The sequence below is a fragment of the Trichoderma aggressivum genome, assembly GCF_033847375.1.
Source record: "Trichoderma aggressivum f. europaeum strain CBS 100526 chromosome Unknown scaffold_052, whole genome shotgun sequence".
NCBI classification, from domain to species: Eukaryota; Fungi; Ascomycota; class Sordariomycetes; order Hypocreales; family Hypocreaceae; genus Trichoderma; species Trichoderma aggressivum.
Window position 1 is genome coordinate 84,657 of NW_026946418.1, and position 22,657 is coordinate 107,313.

Here is a 22,657-nt window from a genome sequence, read left to right on the forward strand (position 1 = left end):
CCCCCCCCCCCCCCCCCCCCCCCCCCCCCCCCCCCCCCGCCGAGAAACTGGCGATGTGGACTCGGCAGCAGAGCCGCAAACGGGCCTCCCTTTGACTAGGAGATATATGAGCAAATGGGATACGTGTACTCCGTACGGAACCGCGGCAAGCCAGGAGTAAAAGAGAAGAAAAGCAGACGTTCCTTGCATGCATCTCATGGGCGATGCTAGTTGTTGAGAGAAGAACCAAGCGTTTGATGGCGGAGTTTTGTGCATGTGGACCTGCGTTTGCTTGCACATAAGCTGCAGTTTTTAGTGTCGATTAGGATTGCCTTCCAAGGTCTGTCTGTGTTGTAATATTGAAGCGCTTATTTACCTGGTGCAGCAAATGCCTAGGTAGTCTATTAAATTAAATACTACTATATCTACGATGTTGACTTCAATTATGGTTATTCTTAATTTATCTCGCCCGGCTCTTTTACAGGGACATTGTACTCGTATGTAGAATCAAAAGTCTCGAGACACACACACACAGACACACCACCACCACCACCGTCCATCCCCTTAGCCTGGGCTGGGGTCACGATGGCCAGGGCTTAGTGACGCATGTGACGGGGGTGGTCTGGTCTTGTTCTAGTTTCTCCAGCCGGGACCAGGGACGAAACTTGTGCCGTGACGCCATTTGATGCCTGTTCTTTTCTTTCTTTTCCCTTGTGCTTTTTGCAGGGCCGGAGTGGGATGGATGGATGGATGGATGGAGACGGACGCCTTGTCAGGCTCTCAGGCTCTTTTTTGGTTCGCGGCGCATGTCACCGGACGGGGTCACTGCGAACGGGCTTGTATGGCCTAGCCAAAGCATGCAATTCGGATGGAGTAATACCTAGTAACTATAGCCTGTCTTTGCCTTGTGTGTGGTTTCTTCGAGAAGGTCGTGGAAGAAAAAAGACAAGCTTTTACAAGAAGGGGGGAGGCGAATTATGCCCAACCAGGGGAAGGGGGGGGGGGGGGGGGTTGTTTCGGTTTGGGGTTTTGCATGAACAAAACTACTATTCTATGCCATCATCATGCTGTATCGCTCCTCTGCTAGTGAGGGGGAAGCAAAAGCAGAAGAGAGAGAGAGGGAGAAAAAACCCGCAAGAAATGGGATTAGTATCGAGGCAGACCGTTTTAGCTCGCTGCACTATTGCGTCAGGAAATATGGCCGGCCAGGCGCTAATTGGGGGGGAGAAGCTTGAACTTGGTCTTGGGTTTGTGGGCATCAGGTTGGGCTGGAATCGGAGTGGTTGGTTGGGGTCCCTTTTTTCACAGCCCCTCCGGGATGGGGACGGACGGAGCCGGGGGGTGGTTTGATGGATGTGTTTTTTCTTTGAGAGGGGAGAGTGTGAAAAGGGAAAAAAAAAAAAAGAGAGTCAGAGAAGGGGGGAGAGAAGAAGAAAAAAAGAGGGACAGGGCCGTGAATTGCTGCGCCTTCTCAGGTGGGCAAGGTCGCTTGATTGGAGTTGAGAGGTGCTCGTATCGTACAGTTTGGAGTCACTACTGGATGTTCACATCCATCTTGTGCTGCTGCTAGGGATGGCCCATGGACCGAGCCGCTGCTAAATGTTGTGGCCGTGCTAACGAGAGTTTGGTGGGCTTTTTGCGCTAACAAGATTCAAGGCTGGCTGGCTGGCTGGGATAGGATTCCGTTTGGATGGGATGGGATGGGATGGATGGATGGGCGGACATCTCCTGATTGCTGTGGCTTTTACAAGTACAACTGTTAACAGCCTTGGATTCGGTATCTACCTAGTACACACAGTGTCTCACATCAAAGAGGCCCAGAGTGAGGGAACGGCGTCATCGTCGTTATCGCTACTTGGTATAGGCATCACCACCACGACACAAAGTCTGGACTCAATATGGCATGGATGTATATTTGGCTGCTGGAAGTAAGATGGGTGGTTGGGTATGCACCCCATCATTGCTGCTCTGCCGTCCCTTGTAGCAATAGCAAGAGGTGCTCGCTTCTCACTTACAGCATGGATGTATCGACTCCATCTGCATGCATCGCGAGGTGCATGTATACCTACCTATCCTATCCTATCCTATCCCATCCTATCCTTTGTAACAACAACCCAGGCCAGTCATTTTCCCATCAGCAATGGATGCAATCGAATCCGGGCCAGGCCCCCGCTTGGGCTCCAAGACAGCCGGGCCATGCAAGTCCGAGATAGAGTCACCGAGCAAAGCGTGTTTCAGCACAGCACAGCAAGCACATGAAAGAAAAAAAAGAAGAAGACGAAAACAAGAACAAGAACAAGACAATAGAGTGCTAGAGCCTTCCAACGCGCATCGTCCTCGTAGTAGCGCATGTCCACCCCCCTGCTTCTTTTTTCCGGGCCTCCAATGAATGACACAAGACGAGACATCAGGTCAGGTTCCCAGCAGCGACTTTGATCGCCTGAGCCCGTTTTCTCGCTGCCGGGATGACGTTGGCCAACCCCTGTCGCCAGCTGATACTGCCTTGCTGCCTCTAAAAAAGAAAGAGGAAAAAAAGTCATGGATCACTGCCCCTCTGGCCGTTGGCGCCCGCTTTGCAAGGGCTAGAAAATCCTCAAAACCAGCGGCAGCAGACGCTGCTTTGCTTTGTCTCTGTTTCTCTGCTTCTCAGTCCTCAGTCCTCAACCAACTTGCATCTGTCGCTTCGAATCTGTGCTGCGCACTTGTTTCCACCCTCACATCCCGCTTCCGTCGAAATCGCTCGTCTCTTTGTCAATCCATGTGAGTGCTCACTCACTCTCTCTCGCGTCCAAAACGTCACAAGGAGCCTCAGCCGCATGACGTTCCCACCTTTCAAGACCCCGCTCCAACTCCTCCCGCTTATACTGATTGATAAAGCAAAGTCACCACCAGAAATAACCCTTCCCTGTGCCCCCGGCTTTTTGTTGCTCAAACATACAAAGCAACGAGGCGCCGAGCTTCATCTTTTCGGGCTTGACTTTTGAAACCCAGCCGGAACACGAGACCAAAGACAACAAGAGAAAAAAACACACCAAGATCAAAAAGCATGGCTTACCAGGACCGAGACTACCGCCGGTCTGCCGTCGAGTTTGACGATAACATCCGCACACGCACCGTCACCCGCAGCCCCGCGCCACCCGCCCCAAGATCCCGCCGAGGCGATTTTGAGGAGTTTGACGTCCGCATCCGCGAGAGAGATGGCGACCTGCCCGAGTTCCTGAGCCGCTCTCGAAGGCCTGAGGCTGGCCCCATGGTCCTGCGCCAGCGCGAGGCCGATCCCTATGACCGCCCGCCCAGGGAGCCCAGCCCGATTCGCTTCCGCGAGGAGCGCATTGTGCGGAGGGCCCAGAGCGTCTCGCCTTCAGAGCCCGAGCATGAGCACTCTCGCACCAGAATCGTCGAGAAGATCAGAAGCCCCTCCATGGCCAGACGCAGGTCTCCTTCGCCCAGGGCCGTGCGCTACGTTGAGCCCTCCGACACCGCCTCTGAGCACATCCGCATCATCGAGCGAGAGCGCGAGCGCGAGCGGGCGCCTTCGCCTTCGCCTTCTCCCCCTCCGGCGCCTCCCGTCATCCGCGGCCCGGTCATTGAGCGTGAGGTGATTACGCACTACACAGACATTGACCATGGTGAGTTTGGCTTCTCCCCCTGGGCGGGTTTCAGCCATCAAGTGTTGTCGATTAGAGTTCGATGCTAACGGGTTCCTAGGCATGATCCAAGCCAGACAGCCATCCCCGCCTCCAGCGGCCCGGCCCCGCCCGAGGGAGCGCGAGACCCGCGAGACGGACATTGACATTTCAGTGTCCAAGGGCCGCACTGAGGTGGACATTCACCGATCTGCCAGCCGCACTCGCTCAAAGAGCCGTGAAAGGCGCTCCAGCCGCTTCTATGACGACGACATTGTTGTCCGTCGCGATTTGAAGGTCGAGGAGACCAAGACTCGCAGAAGGGCTCACTCTGCCGCCGCACGCGGCCCCATCGAGGATGATGAGTCTGAGTACATCACCTCCAAGGTCGACTCCCGCGGGCGCATGGGCGAGGCCTGGGGCGGTGCCACCAAGAACTGGGCCATTGTCGATGTGCCTCCCGGAACTGAGCGGATACGCATGGATGGTGTTGGCGGCGCAACTACCGACACCACCTGGAGCAAGTACAGCGGTGTGCGGAGGACCAAGTTTGTGCCGGAGAGAGAGAGGGACCGGGATGACCTGTCCAACAGGGCGCCATCGCCTCCTCCCGCTCTTAGGGGTGAGCGTGTCAGCGTCTCCGTCCTCGACCGTGACCGTGAGATTGAAATCGACAGGCGGGTCGGCCGTTCCCCTGCTCCCCCCAAGGAGATGTGGACCGAGATCACCAAGGACCTGGTGATCCGCGAGGCCATCGAAGAGCTTGGCTACGAGTATGAGGAGACTGATCAGTTCTTCTATGTCATGGATTATCTCAAATATGTAAGCCCCCATCAATTGAAGTGTCCATGTCGAATTCACACAGCCTGCTAACACAAACTCTCCCCTCAGGACGATGTTCTTCAATTGACTGAACTCTCTGATGATATTCGACGATCCAAGCGACAGCGAGCGCGCGACATTCGATTCGACCGCGAGGTTGACTACTACGAGGAAGTTGACCGACGAAGCTATGACAGGCGTGCACCTCCTCCTCGGCGGGACGAGCGTGAGCGCATCAGGGAGACTGAGGTGATTTACGACCGCGCAGCTCCTCGCTACCGTTGAGGAAATCTGAGCCTCACATCCACGTCCTGAAGCTCATAACATGAATTGATTCTTTATGAATGGGGTTTGGATATTTGTCTCGACTTGCCTCTTTATTTGTCTTGAATACAATGAAGCCATTTACCGCGCGAGGCGAGAATGAGTCTCGGCTCGAAAAGAGAAGGAGAATGGAATGTATTGCATGGATGGGATACAACTTGAGCTGGCTTGATCATATCTTTTATTTTTCTTTGGCAGGGACGAGTCAAGGTGATTGGAGGGGCGGGTGAGTGAGAAGTTGGATCTTTTTTTTCTTCTTATTTCTTTCTTCATGTCTTATGATCCATGAATGTTTGATGACGACTTGGAGTTTAAATTGATGTTTTTTTTTTCATATTATTATATTATCTCATTTACATGTAATGAATAACGAAAAGGCAAATAAACATACTCTACGTACTATATCTTTTCCGGTGACACTCGTGTATCATTGCTACCTACGTGACAATGCATAGTGTCCACCCAGGCAAGGACTACGGCGATGAGTGGAAAATACCACATCTTCCCTTGGATCCCCGGGTATCTACGAAGATGTGGTGAAGAGTTTCTCTGATTGCACTCTTGGGTTGCTGCCAGTAGCGTGAGTTTCTATACCTGCAGCGTATGGAAACTTGTTTGAGACGTGAAACGCTGGTGTTTGCGATACAGTTTGCCCAGGCAGCCCTTTTATTGGTAGACCTGTCAGTGTTGATGACAATATGACTCTGTTGAACCTGAATGGCGGGCCCAACGAGGTAAATAGATGGAAGTAATTAGATGGATTCTCCGACATTGGTTCTGGGGATGGTCTATGAACGGAGCTTGGCTGTTTGGGCAGACAGTGACCAGGGAGGAACTTATCGGGAGGGAGATGATTTGTTCAAAACTTCTGCCTTTGAGTGAGATAAAAGAGGCGCAAGAGAGTATGGCCTTGAAAAGAGAGATGAACAAACTGCTGGATGAGGTAGTCCAAGTACATGCATCTTAGTCCTGGGCCAGAGACAAGAAGAGAACTACAGCCGGTCGCGACATACTCCCAAGCGGAGTATTTGCAGGACGCGGTGTTGATACGCCTGGCATTCGCAGAGATACAGATGGGTCAATACCGGGAGTTGATACCTATGCAATGTAGTGACATCAAAGATGAGAGACCAAGGTATCAAGGGAAACGCTCGCCAACACCCCAAGCCTGCTATTCAGCATCCCGTATCGCAGGCTTAAAATGACCTTGGTGGGAAGTGATGATGCTAGAAAGTAGGGGAATATAGCGATAGTAGCAGATACTTAACCGCATGCAGTCGCTGGGGTGCTGGCTAGTATCTCACAATATCAAGTTGAGAAGAACAGAGATACACATGTAGAAGGTTGTTCGGAAGCTTATTCGTTGTGGTGTTAGTACGTCTATATGAACAACAACGGACTTACGATAGATATACTAGAACTTGGATTAATCAATACACTCGTTCCCGTACGTACGTTTATAACAACTGCTGAAGACACATCCGTCACTTTCACGGCATGTCATACTCGTTCCATTTTGAGATACCAAAGATTAAAACTTGACCATGTCAGTTTTCGAAACGCCGCCATAAGTGTCTTACCATGATCATACTCGCATCGTATTCATATTCATTTCTTTCAAACGCAGTGCAAGAGTTGGCACCCCTCCATCAGCATGTGCTATCGACAACATGAACTTTCCAGCATCTCGTTGCCCTGGAAGCTGTGGAGAAGATTCAGAGTTTACGGGCGAGACAAAAGACAAGGTCGGGAGCGGGGAATAATAGAAGCTGTTGGAAACCCGTCCCGCAATAGGCAACCCTGCGGACACTGTGCGAAAGTTGAGCTGCTGGAGACTGTTCATGCATCATGGATGTTTTGGTTGGCTTGCTGCGTATTGTTGTTTTTGGAGCACCGAATACTACCATTGGTAGCCATGGCAAAGATGTTGCATGTCCATACGATTTAAGGACAAACACGGTGCCTGCTTGAATGCCTTGGGAGTGCCTTGGCAGGTAGGCCTATATACATGTATGCACAACGTCAATAGCTGAAATGATATGTTGCATGAACCTCTTGAAAGGGACCCCGCCGAAGCAAGCAAAAGAGGGCGAGTTTCCAGCCGGTCTGACTAGCAGTAGTGCCGCCCTGTTGAGGCTCAAACTCTCAACCCGTGGATCAAATGTCAAATGCTCCATGCCATTGCAATCGACTGTTGCCAGTGATGGATCGATCACATGACAGCACAGGCACAAAACGGGGTCCATCCGTAACGCTCGTCACAGGCACGGAACGGCGGGAGCAGCGAATCAAGCAGGCCTGAATGACGGCAGGATTTGCAACAATTCGCCACTGCCCGCTGATCCGCCCGCTGTTCTACCTAGTAGTTACTTAAGTTTGCAGTGATATCAATAGACCCGTAGTATCTACAGGTACGGGTGTTGTACTGTACTGTGCTGTACAGTGCGGTTGCGGGTTCCATTATCTTCAGGTTATCGTATTCGCGTCAACAAGAATCTGCATGTGCTCAAGTCTCACAGCTTTTCCTTGGCGGCAACCTTGAGATCCGCCCGCCCCGCCTGTCGCTAAGCTTTTTTCTGCCCTCTTCTTTTTTTTTTTTCCCGCAAGCCTCAATCAGCTCAACTTGTGTTAACCGCCGTTTCGCCGGGCCAGCGACCTCGCCCCTAGGCCCCGCTGCAAACCCGCCACGGCCGCCGCTGATTCGTCCACGCTGGGGGGAGGGGAGAAGCACCCGCCTTGCTCAGCTCCGTTGCTGGCTGGAACTTGGTACATGGCGGGGGCCCTCAATGGTTATAGCGGAAGCTCGCCCTTGGAAGGGCCCTGAGAAGGCACCCGGAAGCACCGTCAAGTGCCGACCACTGCTGTTGACGACCGCTATTACGAGTACCTACTGACTGGATCGCCCAGCTGTGCTGTGCTGTGCTGTGCTGCTATGTGCTGATCTTGATTCAGGCTAGGTGGACGGAAACTCTATTTTTTGTTTGCATTCTTGACCCAGCATACAACAATCTCTCTCTCAACTGTTGTTTTTTCTTCTCTCCAGTCCTCTCCTCTTCCTTCGTGCTGCTCTTCTGTTTTTGGCCTCTTCCCCAGAACCACAAGCCCTGGGCCGCATCTACAGGCCCTTCCGCGACCTCGTGACGGCACGGCATCGCTGCGTCATTCTCACAGCTCGGCACGCTCTTTAGCACCTCTCCCTCTAAAATAGCGCCTCGACAGGCACGCAGTCGTGCAGCTGCAAGAAAGTGGCGGTAGCAGCCTCTGGCCCCGTCATCCCACAGCACAAAACGACCCCCCTTGCCGACCTTTTACTATTTGGAGGCAGACCCTCTGTGCGATCCCTCGACCCTATTCGCTCTCTTCCCCTTCTGCGTCTGCTTCTGACCGTAATACAGCCAGGCAGCTGTTGGGATCCTCACCCTCACGGTTCCAAGATTGAGAACAAGTACATCGCCGAAATTCCAATAGACCGCCCTTTTCCTTTTTCTGCCTTGTCGCGCCAAACCAACTACGTGTATCCCACGAGGCTACCCTTTTTTTTTCTACTTTCTCTTTTTTTCTCTCTCCGCCTCCGCCTTGGGAAACTCCCCCGCGTCTACGCCCTTCTTCCCTCCCTCCCCCCCCCTTGGTCCAACACGTGTGTGGCCGCTCATCACAACAGGGCGTTTTCCCACCAGCATCACCAGGGCCTTTGGACGCCGCATGACAGGACGCTTTAAAGACCGCAACCATGTCGAGCTCAGAGATTAATACGGTGCTCGCCAACTCGCTGTCTGCAGGTTAGTACCGAGCGGAGGGGAAAACTCTACCGCAGAAACCCTCCCTGCGCACCCCTCAAGAGGGGCACTTTTGTTTGCTTGTGACGGCCCTTTGCTCTCCAGGAAGTCCGGCTTGGGGGTGGAATGAACAAGGCGACTTTGGGAAATCGAGCCACAGAGCATCCTCAGCTAACCAAGAGGCAAATAATCACAGATGCGAACCTGCGAAACTCCGCCGAACAGCAGCTCACCCAGGCAGCGGAGAGTAACTTCGTACGTTTTTGCCCACCTCCCTTGAGCCAACGAAAGATCCGATCGCAGACACTGACAGATTTTCTCTTTTTTTTTTCGCCCTCGTATAGCCGCTGTACCTCGCTACACTCGTTCAAGAACTCGCAAACGAACAGGCAGAGAGCTCCATCCGAGCCGCTGCAGGTATTGCCCTCAAGAACGCCTTCACAGCCCGAGATTTCTCCAGGCAACAGGAGCTGCAGACAAAATGGCTTCAGGGAACCGACGATGAGACCAAGAACCGGGTGAAGCAGCTGACACTGCAGACCTTGTCCTCGAGCAACACCCGTGCCGGCAATGCTGCCGCCCAAGTCATCTCCTCCATCGCCGCCATCGAGCTGCCCCGCAACCAATGGCCCGATCTGCTGCCTTTCCTCGTCAAAAACGTGAGCGAGGGCGCCGATCACCAGAAGCAGGCTTCACTCACCACCATTGGCTACATCTGCGAAAGCCAAGACTCGGAGCTGCGGCTCGCCCTCGTAACCCATTCCAACGCCATCCTGACCGCTGTCGTCCAGGGCGCTCGCAAGGAGGAGGCCAACGTCGAGGTCCGGCTCGCCGCCATCACCGCGCTGGGCGACTCGCTTGAGTTTGTCGCCAACAACTTCAAGCATGAGGGCGAGCGAAACTACATCATGCAAGTCGTTTGCGAGGCCACCCAGGCCGACGACTCGAGAATCCAGCAGGGCGCTTTCGGCTGCCTGAACCGCATCATGGGACTCTACTACGAGAACATGCGCTTCTACATGGAGAAGGCCCTCTTTGGCCTGACCATTCTCGGGATGAAATCCGAGGATGAGGACGTCGCCAAGCTGGCCGTCGAGTTCTGGAGCACCGTCTGCGAAGAGGAAATCTCCATCGAAGACGACAACTCACAGGTGGAGAGCTCGGACCAGATGCGCTCCTTCTACAACTTTGCGCGCGTTGCCGCCAACGAGGTTGTCCCCGTCTTGTTGACCCTCCTGACCAAACAGGACGAGGATGCTACGGATGACGAGTACAACTTGTCCCGAGCTGCTTACCAGTGTCTGCAGCTCTACTCCCAGGCTGTCAACGCCACCATCATTGCTCCCGTCCTGTCCTTTGTCGAGTCGAACCTGAGATCTGACGACTGGCACAACCGAGATGCTGCCGTATCTGCATTTGGCGCCATTATGGAGGGCCCCGATGAGAAGGTTCTGGAGCCCATTGTCAAGCAGGCTCTGCCTGTCTTGATTACCATGATGGACGACTCCTCTCTCCAGGTCAAGGATTCCACCGCCTATGCCCTGGGCCGCGTCACCGAGGCGTGCTCAGAGGCTATTGATGCTCAACAGCATCTTCCCACGCTGATTGCGTCCCTCTTCAAGGGCCTCATTAGCAACGCCAAGATGGCCCCATCTTGCTGCTGGGCCCTGATGAACCTCGCCGAGCGCTTCGCCGGCGATTTTGGTGCTTCTTCCAACCCCATCACTCCTCACTTTAACCAGGCCGTCAGCTCCCTGCTGGACGTCACTGCTCGCCAGGATACCGAGACATCCGTGCGAACCGCCGCCTACGAAGTCCTCAACGTCTTTGTTCAGAACTCTGCCTCTGAGAGCATGCCGGCCATTGCATCCCTGTCCGATGTCATCATCAAGCGTCTCGAGGAGACCATTCCTCTGCAGACCCAGGTCGTTAGCGTCGAGGACAAGCTGACTCTGGAAGAGATGCAGAACAGCCTGTGCACCGTTCTGCAGGCCATCATCTCGCGCCTTGACAAGGAGATTACCCCTCAAGGCGATCGCATCATGCAGGTCCTCCTTCAGATCCTCAGCACCATTGGAGGAAAGTCTAGCGTGCCCGAGGCCATCTTCGCCACCATCAGCGCCCTGTCAACTACCATGGAGGAAGACTTCATCAAATACATGGAGGCCTTTGTTCCATTCCTGTACAATGCTCTCGGAAACCAAGACGAGCCTAGCCTCTGCTCGATGGCTATTGGCCTCGTCAGCGACATTACGCGATCCATGGGCGAGCGCAGCCAGCCTTTCTGCGACAATTTTATGAACTATCTTCTCAACAACCTAAGGGTGAGTTTTTACTTTGATGTTCATCGCTAGCGGCATGACTAACTTTGCCGCCTCACAGAGTACCACACTTGCCAACCAGTTCAAGCCCGCTATTCTGCAGTGCTTTGGTGATATTGCCGGCGCCATCGGAGGCCACTTCGAGACGTACCTCTCGGTCGTTGCTCAGGTTTTGGAGCAAGCATCCACAGTCACTGCAACCCCCGAGGGCCCCGATGAGATGTACTACTATGTCATCTCTCTGCGAGAAGGTATCATGGATGCGTGGGGTGGCATTATCGGTGCCATGAAGTCAAGCGGAAAGAGTACGTCTGATCTCACACTTGTGCCCTGCCGTGATTGTAGTACTGACAAATTTCCTGCAGTCCAAGTCCTTCAGCAATATGTCCCCGCCATCTTCCAGCTTCTCAACCTCATCAGCACTGATGCCAACCGCAGCGAGTCACTTATGAGGGCGGCTATGGGAGTCATCGGGTAAGGACCCAAAAGATGTCTACGCGATAGAACGAATATGCTAACAACATCTTTAGTGACTTGGCTGACGCCTATCCCAATGGCGAGCTTGTCGATGCTTTCCGCCAGGGCTGGTTGACGGCTATGATCAAGGAGACCAAGACCAACCGCGACTTCCAGCCGCGCACGATAGAGACCGCTCGCTGGGCTCGTGAGCAAGTCAAGCGTCAGTTGGGTGGCACACAAGGCGTCATTGCTCAGTCTTGAGGTCGCAATCCCGCCCTTTAACCTTGAGCGTCCTGTCCCGGGATCATGAATCCCGAACAACAACAAAAGGAACAACTGCATCGCAACAGCCGTTGATTCTGAATCGAGAGCACCTCGTTATACTTCCCTGCCGCAGGACAAGCGCGCAGGCGCACACCCCCACCCCCTTTCCACCCCCCCAGTTCAACACACCACAGCAGAGCAACAACACGATCCCCATGACCACTTCATGTGTATATAGACCCTATGACACTACAGTAATCCAATACCCCCTTTCACGAAACTTTTTACACATTACACCATATTCCTTTTTTTTCTTATTCGAGTGGCTACAGTTTCCATATTTACAACATTCCCCGCTTCCCCATCAATCCCATTTTAATTGTCATCTTTTTGCCCCCCAGTCGTAACGATGGAATAGAGAAGTCATGTATGCTCCGCACGTATCGAAAAGAACGGCGGCAGCTAACCCAAAAGTCATGTAGAAAGGAACAGGGAGTACAAAGGAGGCCGGCTATTCATCGTTTTGTTTTTTTCTGTTTTTGTCTTTTTCTCTAGGTTTCGTTATCCCCCCCAAACAGCAATAGCAGAAGTTCAAGCCCTAGTCGGTTCAGTTTTCTGTGTTGGTGTTTCTTATCATCGTGCATTCATCCATTGGATGCCCCTTCGAGTGAATGGGCTTTGCATTTAGGAATGGCTCTTTGTGAATTTGGTTTTTGCAAGGGCAAGCAACTACGGGCGCGGGTAGTGGTGGATGGAATTATCAAGGGAAACTTTGGAGCGTGTCGGGGGAACCGTTTGTTTTTGCAGCTTTGACTCGCCTTGGGTTGGCGAGGGAGGCAAAGATGGGGAGAAGGAAAAGAAGATTAGGTTTTTAGGGAATATGGCTTTAGAACTAGAGAATCAAGTGATCTCGTTCCATGTACGGCGGTGCTGAGCGTTCGGGCCGCCGTTAGATAGTAGCGTCACAAACTGCAAATGGAATTCTGGTTGATCCCCCCTTTTTACATTGAGGCTGATATGCTTTGCGTCTTGAGGGGCTCTTATCTTTTATGAATGAGTGTGGACCTACCTAAGCAGTGTTTGTATTTCATCCACTCTGTGAAAGAAAGCTTAACATTTACGTAGAGTTTAGGAATCTTGCTCAGAGAGGCGTCTATATACGTACATGTACGAAAAATGTTCACTGTAACAGTTAGCATCGTGCCCGATACTCTGGATTTACAGGTAGCTTCAAAGACGTATCTCAGGGCTAGATTGGGTTTCAGCCGTGAATTCTTTTCTATTGCCCATCTCCTATCCCTCTCAAAGTTTATATTTATATTTTGCTCATCTTTCGTTTTTTGTTTTTTTCAGGTCTCAGTATATAAACCCCCATTCCGAACATTCCTTGCAACCGCCATCCGTCCTCAACTGACAACTACTATACGCATCTCCCCTGATTGTATAACTGCCCATTTTCTGTTCGCGTATATCCCACACACAAGTACAGCTTATTGCTTACAGTGAAGAGGACAATTCATTCATTGAGAGGTACGAAGTACTGCGTTCTGTTATGCGATTGGATTGTTCATCTGCATCCCCCTCCTGTTTGCATCCCCTTGCGTCTCAGCCCAACTCGCCCAGCCTGGCTTCTCTGGACTCTATCTCTTTGGTCCTCTTGCGTATTGCTGTTTATCCATGGCTTCGATTATTTCATGCATATCATTTCTTCATTTATCGATCGATACTTGTCCTCATATTACACGATAATAACTAATTCTTTCTAATCTAGGAAGCTTTGCCTCTCCTTTTCATACCTCGACAGAACATCATACAAGTATTCTTTATATGTCCCGGTTTTCCTGGATCGGCATTCTCACCAAGAAAACCAGTCTCCACGATCTGCTTCTGAACCCGAGACCATGGCGATCTCAAGCGTTTGCGATCTCCCGGCGGAGATGATTCTTTTATTCATGGAGCGCTTGCCAAATGTACCCACGTTAACCAACTTTATCCTCTGCAATAGGAGTATTTACAACATATATATTAACCACCCAACCCATATCTTGCTGTCTGTTCTTGAGAATGAGCTTGGCAAAGATCTCCTTGTCCATGCCATTGTTGCGCACCAGGTCGAGAAGATGGATGTAACCTTGCCACGCTTTGCCAGTCTGTCCATGGATCAGATCGACTCTGAAGTGGCCAATCTTCGAGGGATAAGGGACCAGGCCTTTATCTTACAGCATTCTTCCCCCAGACTCTCATCTATCAAAATCACCCTTCGAGATGCTAGCAGAATCTCTTCCTTGTGGACCAAGGTATCTCAGCTATCAGAAGCATTTGTGGGGGACTGCACTAGCGGGCTGGGGCGTGTATTTTATCCCTTAGAGGATTCTATTCGATGGCGGCCGGTGTCGGTTTCTGAGATGAGGAGGCTTCGACAGTCGATGTACATGTTCCACATCTTGTCCCTCTTTTGCGAGGATCTATTCCTTGATGTCCAACTCGATCAACATAACCAGGTTATTCAGCAAAAGGTCATTGCTTGCATGGATAAGATTTCGAAATTGCAGCGCACTCTTGTGGATGGATTTATGGCTCCTTGGGAACTGTATCAGGTTGTTTCGTTGCAGGCGTGGTTTCGTCGGCAGCTGCGTGAGTTGGGTAAGTCTTTCATCCTGTCATCGATATATGGGCATGTATATCATCATCTTTGTATTGTTATGCAATCAGTTGGCTCATGTTGTTTGCAGAACGCGACACCTATCTTAACGAGAGGCTGATGCCCTACCTCCTTTCCCGGGGCATAGAATGCATGCACGAGGGCATGTGTCTCGACAGACATGCGCGATTCGGCTATGCGAGTGAACGAGAAGGAGGGTTCTATTTCTTTCTCAATACAATGAAGGAAAAGGCCAGATGCCACCCAGCACACGGGTTCGGAATGGTTCTTTCACGGGGGATAAGGGACAACTGGGCGCGGAAGACGCCAAGGGCATTTGACCGGTACAATTGCTTTGGGGGCCGCCCAGACAAGGAAGCATACACCATCTGGCGTAACTTTGGAATCTCCAGGCACACACTGGGCTTCGACTTGTCGGCTCCCGGATCGTTTGACGTCTTGGCCGAAACAGAGGGCATATTGGATGTCTGGTCTGCCGCAATTTGGGACCCGATTCGCTGGTCTGATATACGCCGCACCATGGACGGCAACATGCAGCCTTATCCCTGGTACTTTGTAACTTTGCCTTGGGATCCTTTTCTGGTGGGATGGCAGAGTGCCATGGATCCGAGAATGAGGGACGGCGTGAGGCGGGAGAGACGGAGCAGGCCGTTTGCGGCGTGGTTTAGGATGATGGCGGCATCTCTCTTGGAATACACGGTTTCTTTGGTTACGACACCAGTTGCCATATTGGTGGTTCTCCTAAGACGGTAGACGAGGTTGTTGACAATCTCTTGTTTCTTGGGTCTAGATGTTCATTTTACAGGTACTATGGAAGGCAATAAGTAGAAATATAGTAGGTACTAAGTAAACAACCTGAAATAAACAAGTATCTATAACTTGAGCCCCTTTTTGGAACTACCAGCTGGCGGAGTGATGAGATTTGTTCAGCCAGATGAGGTAGTAGGTACCTTATCTAGAACCAAGTGGTGCCACAGCTGTTGGACAACTGGCAGCAGGAAGGAAAGCGGACAACGTTGTTCCTTCTCCGCGCCTTGATCATCACGTCACGCTTCGACGCGTTGAAGCAGCCGCGTCTCTTTTCCAACCTTTTCATGCAACTTCTACCGTCTGTTCCAACAGATCCATCATCGCGGCAAATCACTTCAACGGGAGGTCGACAAGGACAAAGGAGGTTGAAGTAAGGATCCAAGCATATACTTTGGCATCTCCTTCATCATTAGCATCGTCTTCTTCAGTCTATTGCATTTCATTTCCTCCATTTGTTGTAGAAACGGCATCTTTTCTTCGGGCTTCTCTTGCGAGTTTCTTCTTCTTTGCCGTCGCAGCTCGGCCCCCCCCCCTATTTACCATGTTTTACAGTCATGAGAGTAAGTCGCCAGCGATTCTCATCTAGCTGCTACAATTTACAACATACTGACATATCATACGCAGTTCTGAATAGCACCCAGTATGGTGTTGCTACTATTTGGTATGCACCTCAACTGCTCATCCGCGAGCTCTCTTCCGCTAACCATCATCATTATTATCCAGGCTGGTGGCCACTGTTGGCAAGGGAACCCAGAAGAGAGTGACCAAGAAGGCCATCCAAGAGGTCAACGTCCCCAAGGCGTGTGAAAAGATATTGGACCCTGGAGCCCCCCTTGCGCTCCGCCTTCAAGGAAACTTGCTCTACGGAGTGTCGCGTGTTTTCGCTCAGCAGTGCTCCTATGTCCTCACGGATGCTGAAAAGACACAGTCTGATATGGTGACATTTTTCCGCATCATTCAGACGAGTGAGACTGACCCACGGGCTGGAAAGACAAAGTAAGTTGGCAGAATCATGCACTCCCATTGGCAGTACCATAGCTAACTTGCCCTATCAAGGCGCCAGAATATCGTATTGGAGGATGACCCCAGCTTCGATCCGCTGGCTGCACTTCCCAACCTTGACCTTCTTCGATGGGATAGAGATCTAGTCTTACTTCCAAGCCAGGGTTCAGCGAGCAAGTTCTCCCAGATGACACCGCTCGGCACTGCCAGCCAAGGCAGTTCTTCGCCACGCCACCCCTCTGCACTCATCAACCTACAGCTACCACCCTCTTCACAGTCTGCCGCAACCTGCCGCCTTCCTTCAGATTTTGGCAATCTCAGCCCTTTGTTCGGTAGATCAATTCACCACGCAGACAGCATGGGTGAATTTCAACCCTTTGGTGATGATGAATTCCCGTCCATTTCGGGAATTGGCTTCGATTTCGACGCTGAAGGCAACCTCATCAGCATCCTCGACCAAGAGCCAGAGTTACCACCTCTTCCGATTCAAGTTCAAGCAAGCCCTGTGGTTGGTCTTGGACTACAACGTATAACCAAAGAGGCACGAAGAATCATCATGGGCGAAGAAGACGACCTGCTCGACTTTGGAGAAGAGCAACTACCAGGTAGAGAGGTGCTTCCAACGGTGGAATCGGTACAACAAGCGGAAGAGGCTCAGCAGCAAGTAGCCGAAACGGCAACGGCAGAGCCTGTTCGAGCGTCCACTAAGATGGCCAGATCCCGTCGAACAAATCTGCATACGATGGTAGACACAAGAATCACGCTTCATAGGCAAGAAATCAAGGATTGGGATCCACACTATGCTACAAACATGGCCTCTGTTCTCGGACAGCAGCAGAAATCGACTACTACCAAAGGTCAGGCGAAGAAGAATGCAATGGCGCTTCTCTATGACTATGGTATCGCTCATGTTGGAGCATACGAGAACGCAGCAGGCTTAGTTCACCCCTTGGCGGCCGATTTCGTTGGCATCTCGTTGAAAGCTCGCCTTCAGGGTCAAGAGCCAGATGAAATCGAGCAATCCGAGCCCAAGAAGCGAGGTCGACGCCGAAAGTCGGATGAGGCATTTGAGGACGAGCGAAGCTCTGAAGAGCGAAACACAAAGCAGCGAGTGGATGACGAAGTTGAGCTTGGGCGATGCGATAACCGCGACACCAACGACGACGCATACATCATATTCGATAATCATTCTATTCCTGAGATTGGAATGGATGCGGCGCCACCCATGGAAGATCGTCACTCTTCATCTATGATGCCTTGGAGCAGACCTGGCTCAGCTGTCCCAGGCTCATCTGTCCGAGGAAGCGCGCAGAAATCAAAAGTTACTCCGAGCCCATTGTTCAATCGTGGAAGCGCACTGGGCGCCATTGACCGCTATAGTGACCCTGCCGAGCCGCTCTTTGGAATGGACGACTTTGGTTCTCACGACTCATCTTTCCAGCTCGGTGGACCAGTTGGTCCCCTTGACTTTGATCATGACAACACGCAGATTTCAACTCAAGGTCTTGATGTGACTAGCCAAAATTTCTTGGGATATGTCACGGAACAGGCTGCAAAGACGGGTATCATTCCTGATCGGGATCCGAAAGGTCGTCGGTGGATTGAGTTTGAGGAGTTGGCTGAGACCGGCACCCATTCTAAAGCCGTTGCCGCTCAGGCTTTCCTACACGTGCTGTCACTGGCGACAAAGAAGATCATCTCAGTTCACCAAGATGGCGCGGCAGCCATGGAGCCTTTTGGAACCATTCGAATCGGAATCAATGTCGCCATGAGTAATGAAATACACGACGTCGAAATGGAATCTGATGATGAGCTTGCTTGATTTGGGCCCCCTGGTCGCAACGATTCTGGAGTTTGGGTTTAAATGGAGGAGCAGATATATGACCATTCTGCCATTTTGTTAACCGAATCTAATGAATTTTCAAGACTTAATGAGAGGGCCCTATTTGACAATGGCGTTTGGGAAACAAGGACGTTTTAGTTTCGCATTGGGACGAATCATGAGAACCCGCAGCCTCCCCCAGGACGGCATGGACGCAGGGATGGGTTTGGTTTTAGTGCCACGCGAGTTTTTCTCTTCTTGCTTCTATTTCCGGTGGTGGGAATTTCGAAAAGAATCTAAGAGCAAGATGGGAATGCACTCGCATATTACAGTTGCGTTCATAGTTATGGTGCGATCAAGACGACAGAAAGCCCGGCCTATGATAGCAGGATTGGTCAAGGAGGCACCACGGTTAGGGTTACGGTCAGGGCAAAGTATAGGGACGTTCATGGGTATATCATGGTTCATTTGATTCATATCTGGTAGCTAATTAATTATCACATTGGTCTTCGGCATCGGCGCCCTCCCGATCTGTGAATACTAGATACTCTGCAGATTCCTCTTCCGTAGCCGGAGCCGTAATCATTTCCCATGCGCTCCGAACAGGGTCCAGTACAGAGTCATTAAACGCAAGGTCCAGAGGTAGCAAGGAGAATACAGCAGATTTCCCATCAATGTTTACGGATGGAATGTCAAACCCAGTTTGTTCATAATACAATTGGTAGAGTGACTTGGGAGGCTCTTGGCCGCCCACAGAGAGGGAAGCCAAAAGGGATGAGAGCGCATTTCCAAGATGGGTTTGGGCATCTGGGCTTGTGAGAGTGCTAAGATATAATACGCCTGATGAACCATTAGCAAACTATCCGATGGAAGCGATATGAAAGACAAGAAATGCTAATGATGAGGGTGTGTATCAGGTTGTCAGAGGGGTTATCGTCAATGGGATTCAGCCAATGTAGATAAGTATTCGTTAAGGTTTTATCATCATAACACAGGCAGAGAATGAAGCGAGAGGAAAGACAAAGAGTGAAACTTACATTGTCCAGAAGGGCATTCACCGGCGTCACTTGAATGAGCCAGGACGTAGATGGGGTACTCGGATGAGACTCCGTCTTCGCCAAACGGTGTTCCAGCGGGAATCGCGACGACACCGACGGCTGGAGTCGGGGCACCATCAGTCGCTGCCTCAAAGAGCGTGGGTAGACCGGAGTTGACAATGGCCGTGAGTCTGCTCAGGCGGCGGCTTTCGCCTGCCGGCTTGCCCAGGGCTTTCACCAGGGCCTTTGACTTTATCGCCACGTCGTTTGTCAGGACCATGTCCAGCTCTTCGGGCATTTCGGCCGTGGGAGGGGCTCTTTGGACGTCCTTGATGCCAACGCCGAGCATGTAAACGGCGCCGCCGACGGCACCGGCTCGACAGCCGACTTGGGCAATCTCAGAGAGGCCGCCCCATTTGGGGTAAACAGCTGCAAAGCCCGCGCCAAAGACCCCCATAGAGGTAATATGGCGGTGAATAGCGGCCAGACCAGCCTCTGTCGATATCTTGCCATCCAAGCTGAGAGTCAGAGTGATGATGTACGCCTGCAGGGCGGCGTCAAGCTTAAACTCTGCCGCAAGAAAACTCGCCAGCGAGTCGCCTGCATGTGGCTTCCACACATCCGTCTGCGGCTCAGCGTTGTAGTCCAGCACAAACTTGAGGAACTTCATAAGCCCGCGCTTTGCTTTGACTGAAATCGTCGTGTTGGCAAACACGTCTTCTCGAGTCGAGGGTATGCGGCTGAGACTTGGAGCTGAAGACTCTGCGGACGAGGGCTGATAGATGTAAAACGAGCCAACGGCAAGAAACTCGAGCTGCCGAAAGGCTTTCGACGAGACCAGCTTCGACAGGAGCTCCGAGCGCGTATGGATCAGCTGCGGCGCCAGGGCGAGGGTGTAACCCCTCGGCGACAGGCTTTCGGGCCCGTCGGGACGAGTCACCCGCGCAGCTGCAAAAACGCCGTCGCCATCGCCGGACCGGCGCCCAGCAGCCCACTCGTCGACCTCGTGCAGGCTCAGGACCGCCTCGGCCTCGCCATAGTACTCGTTGGGATCGACGTGGAGGATGTTCTTGCCAGATCGCGACAGGGCACTTCACGAGACGAGGCTGGTCAGTCAGTTTGGAGGGCAAAAAAAAAGCCAAGCCGATGGAATCCGAAGCTTACAGGGCGAGAAGGGATTGCTGGAGCCCCGTGCCGCTGATCACTACATCCCACTTTGTGTCTGAGAGGGATTCCATGGTTCGGTTCGAAAGGAACGATGAAGAGAGGAAAAAAAAGAAAGAAGAAGAAAAGCAGAAACGGAGTTGGAAAAAATAGTTTCGTTTAAGTGTTGGCTACCTATGTAGCTAGCTAAAGGGTTTGGAAAGCGGTTTGAAGCTCAAGCGAAGTGGGGAGGTGGAATTTCGGATTAGCTAAGCCGAGGTGGCCTGTGCGTGCTCTGGGAGTGGCCTAAAAAATTGAGCTTCTGTTTTCTGACCTTTTTTCTTCTTCTTCTTTTCTTCTTCTCTATAGTGAACCCGCTTGTTGAATTTCTCACGTCATGTCTTTGGTACTTTATGTACGTGGCATCGCGGCTGAATTCGACTGGAGCGGTAGAGAGAGTCGTCGGCCGGTATCTACTGCCCTAGAATAAAGTCTGAAAGGGTGGTTCGAATGGTTGACACATGCCTGCTTTGATCCATGAAGTTTTTGTTTGTGCTTGACAGCTTGATTCTATTTATTCTGTACCCTCTATCCGGTACAATGTGCAAATTTTCCCAGTAGTACTACTAATAGTCGGTGCTTTATATGAGCTAGCCAACGGAACTTCCTGAAACGAAAATGGCTCTCAATGCTGGGACAGTTATAATATTATATGGTGTTCTAGATAGTTTCATCGGCTGCCAGTGATTGCCGATGCGAGCCCCTCCCACCGCTTACTTGCCCAGTCGAGGAACTCCTTCGACCCAAGTAGCTTCGCCGACATGACCGTTCCTCCGTGCTTCGAGATGGACAGGATTCGTCTTGAGCCGCCCGCGCAGTCAATGACAATTGTAACTGTCTCATTGCATAATGATTCCTCCAAAGTATCTGGGTCAGCCAGCATCCAGAATTTACCATCTGGAGCCTGGTCTTTCGTCTCTTTGCCTGTGAAAATGACTGCCGTGCAGGCAATGGGCATGGTTTCCACCGTGAGAGGCCTGGGATCTTTCCTGGAGCATATAATCATCTCTCTGTCTGGATCGTAGCGAGCCTGTGGTAGCTTGGTGTCGCGGAGAGCAGCCACGGTCGCTGCCCAAGCTGCATCAAACGGATTGCCGTCAAAGGAGATGAAGAAGAGATCGATATACAGAACCCAGTATGCCACCACAGCCGCTTCTCCTTCTTGCTGCTCATTCTCCCCCTCCTCTTCGTCATCGACCGGGACGGGAGCTTCTGCCGGTCGTTTGTGCCATATCCGCAAATCCTCAGCACGCAGCAGCTTGGAGCTGTGTAGAAGGGAGTAGATTCTGGTGCTCAATGTCTGGGCGAGGGTTGTGGGCGGACCGCCAGGCAAGAATTGTGGCGCTGATCCGGTGGCCAGTTCAATATTCGGAACCAACAAGTCGTATTCGGCCAGTTCTGTCTGTGTATTGGATGCGCGGAAGTTGGGGATGTGGTCTGTCAGGATTGTTTCGCCCCGAATTCCGCAAATGACAGTTGTATCCCCTGTCCGCACCAGGGCACTTCCGTGGGCATGTGATAAGCTGGAGAGATTGACTGTGGGTGTCCGGACCTCGAAAGGGGCTCGGCCATTGCTTCGCGCGGGTGGAACAGAGTCGTCGGATGGTTCAAGATTTGCGAGCAGATACGGATGAGGAGAGAGCTTAGCAAAGGTCGAGCGCGACAGGCCCACCTCGGGTGCCATGATGACGGTGATTCGGAAGACTTCGGCGTCGCTGATGGGTATAATCGAAAGACAGATGCAGGTTTACAATATCAGAACAAGGGCCGTATCGAGTGCGTCGTGTGTCTCGGGAGTTGTTCTCTGCGCCGCCGAGCCCCAAAAAGAAGGAAAACTTGAGCTCTCAGCCTTGCGGGTGGGGGAGCTTGGACAATTTGCAGCCAATGAAACGCGAGTGGAGCACAAGGCTGACGGAGGAGTCCATCTCGTCTCACCTGGCAGCTGGAGATTGCTTGGGAATTCGGAGATGCAGAGACGGGGGATGTCGATCGATTCCGTCGTTGCCGATTACTTTGTGCCGTGTATGGAGACGGTGGTTCGATATATACCCAACTGACGCGTCTCTCCAGGCTGGAATCATTATCAATCAGCAGCGCAGATCAAGTTAAAGAGCTGCTCGGACACAAAGTTTGACTTCCGATTGGTGCCACACGTGATTTGGCTGCGACGATGCCATAGGCATGGATGGCCGAGTGTCTACGTACGAGTCCGTATATTCCGGATGCAAGCAGATGCAGATTGCGCAGGGGGAGATGCATGCTTGACAACTTCTACAGTACATACAACAATCGGGTGATTCTCGCAGGACAAGGCACCCAGGCCAGGGGAAGAAGCATTTGCCGGACCACTTGCAGCAGCCAGCAGAGACGCACAAGCACAAGCACAGGCACAGGCACAGGCACAAGCAGCGCCAAACCTCAACACCACCAGCAACTGGGAAGAAAGGAAAAGCCCTGTGACACCCGGATTCATCCCACGCGATCAGTCAGACTCCGGCTGTTAGCGCTACCTGTGAGATTATCAGAATCTTGGCGGGCGATTCCCAGAAG

The 22,657-nt window shown here is 52.0% G+C and overlaps 6 protein-coding genes across 6 annotated transcripts; 4 read left to right on the forward strand and 2 right to left on the reverse strand.

Annotated features, from left to right (window-relative positions):
* Window positions 1-3,025: 3,025 nt before the first annotated feature.
* On the forward strand, window positions 3,026-4,712 carry Triagg1_9365 (uncharacterized protein; the record flags this gene model as incomplete). Its single annotated transcript, XM_062904314.1, has 3 exons — window positions 3,026-3,608; window positions 3,688-4,427; window positions 4,497-4,712. 3 exons carry the CDS (start codon window positions 3,026-3,028, stop codon window positions 4,710-4,712), a joined length of 1,539 nt encoding a protein of 512 aa, XP_062751659.1.
* A 3,769-nt stretch (window positions 4,713-8,481) lies between these two features.
* Window positions 8,482-11,568, forward strand: Triagg1_9366 (uncharacterized protein; the record flags this gene model as incomplete). The annotated part of the gene is made up of 6 exons (XM_062904315.1): window positions 8,482-8,530; window positions 8,637-8,782; window positions 8,872-10,851; window positions 10,910-11,153; window positions 11,214-11,322; window positions 11,379-11,568. 6 exons carry the CDS (start codon window positions 8,482-8,484, stop codon window positions 11,566-11,568), a joined length of 2,718 nt encoding a protein of 905 aa, XP_062751660.1.
* Window positions 11,569-13,472: 1,904 nt separating this feature from the next.
* On the forward strand, window positions 13,473-14,986 carry Triagg1_9367 (uncharacterized protein; the record flags this gene model as incomplete). The annotated part of the gene is made up of 2 exons (XM_062904317.1): window positions 13,473-14,214; window positions 14,304-14,986. 2 exons carry the CDS (start codon window positions 13,473-13,475, stop codon window positions 14,984-14,986), a joined length of 1,425 nt encoding a protein of 474 aa, XP_062751661.1.
* Window positions 14,987-15,584: 598 nt separating this feature from the next.
* Window positions 15,585-17,867, forward strand: Triagg1_9368 (uncharacterized protein; the record flags this gene model as incomplete). The annotated part of the gene is made up of 4 exons (XM_062904318.1): window positions 15,585-15,603; window positions 15,668-15,704; window positions 15,767-16,039; window positions 16,100-17,867. 4 exons carry the CDS (start codon window positions 15,585-15,587, stop codon window positions 17,865-17,867), a joined length of 2,097 nt encoding a protein of 698 aa, XP_062751662.1.
* Window positions 17,868-18,357: 490 nt separating this feature from the next.
* On the reverse strand, window positions 18,358-20,142 carry Triagg1_9369 (uncharacterized protein; the record flags this gene model as incomplete). The annotated part of the gene is made up of 3 exons (XM_062904319.1): window positions 18,358-18,707; window positions 18,905-19,995; window positions 20,069-20,142. The coding sequence occupies 3 exons, from the start codon at window positions 20,140-20,142 to the stop codon at window positions 18,358-18,360; spliced, it is 1,515 nt and encodes a 504-aa protein (XP_062751663.1).
* A 635-nt stretch (window positions 20,143-20,777) lies between these two features.
* Triagg1_9370 (uncharacterized protein) lies at window positions 20,778-21,791 on the reverse strand (the record flags this gene model as incomplete). The annotated part of the gene is made up of 1 exon (XM_062904320.1): window positions 20,778-21,791. The coding sequence occupies one exon, from the start codon at window positions 21,789-21,791 to the stop codon at window positions 20,778-20,780; it is 1,014 nt and encodes a 337-aa protein (XP_062751664.1).
* Between the last annotated feature and the right edge of the window lie 866 nt (window positions 21,792-22,657).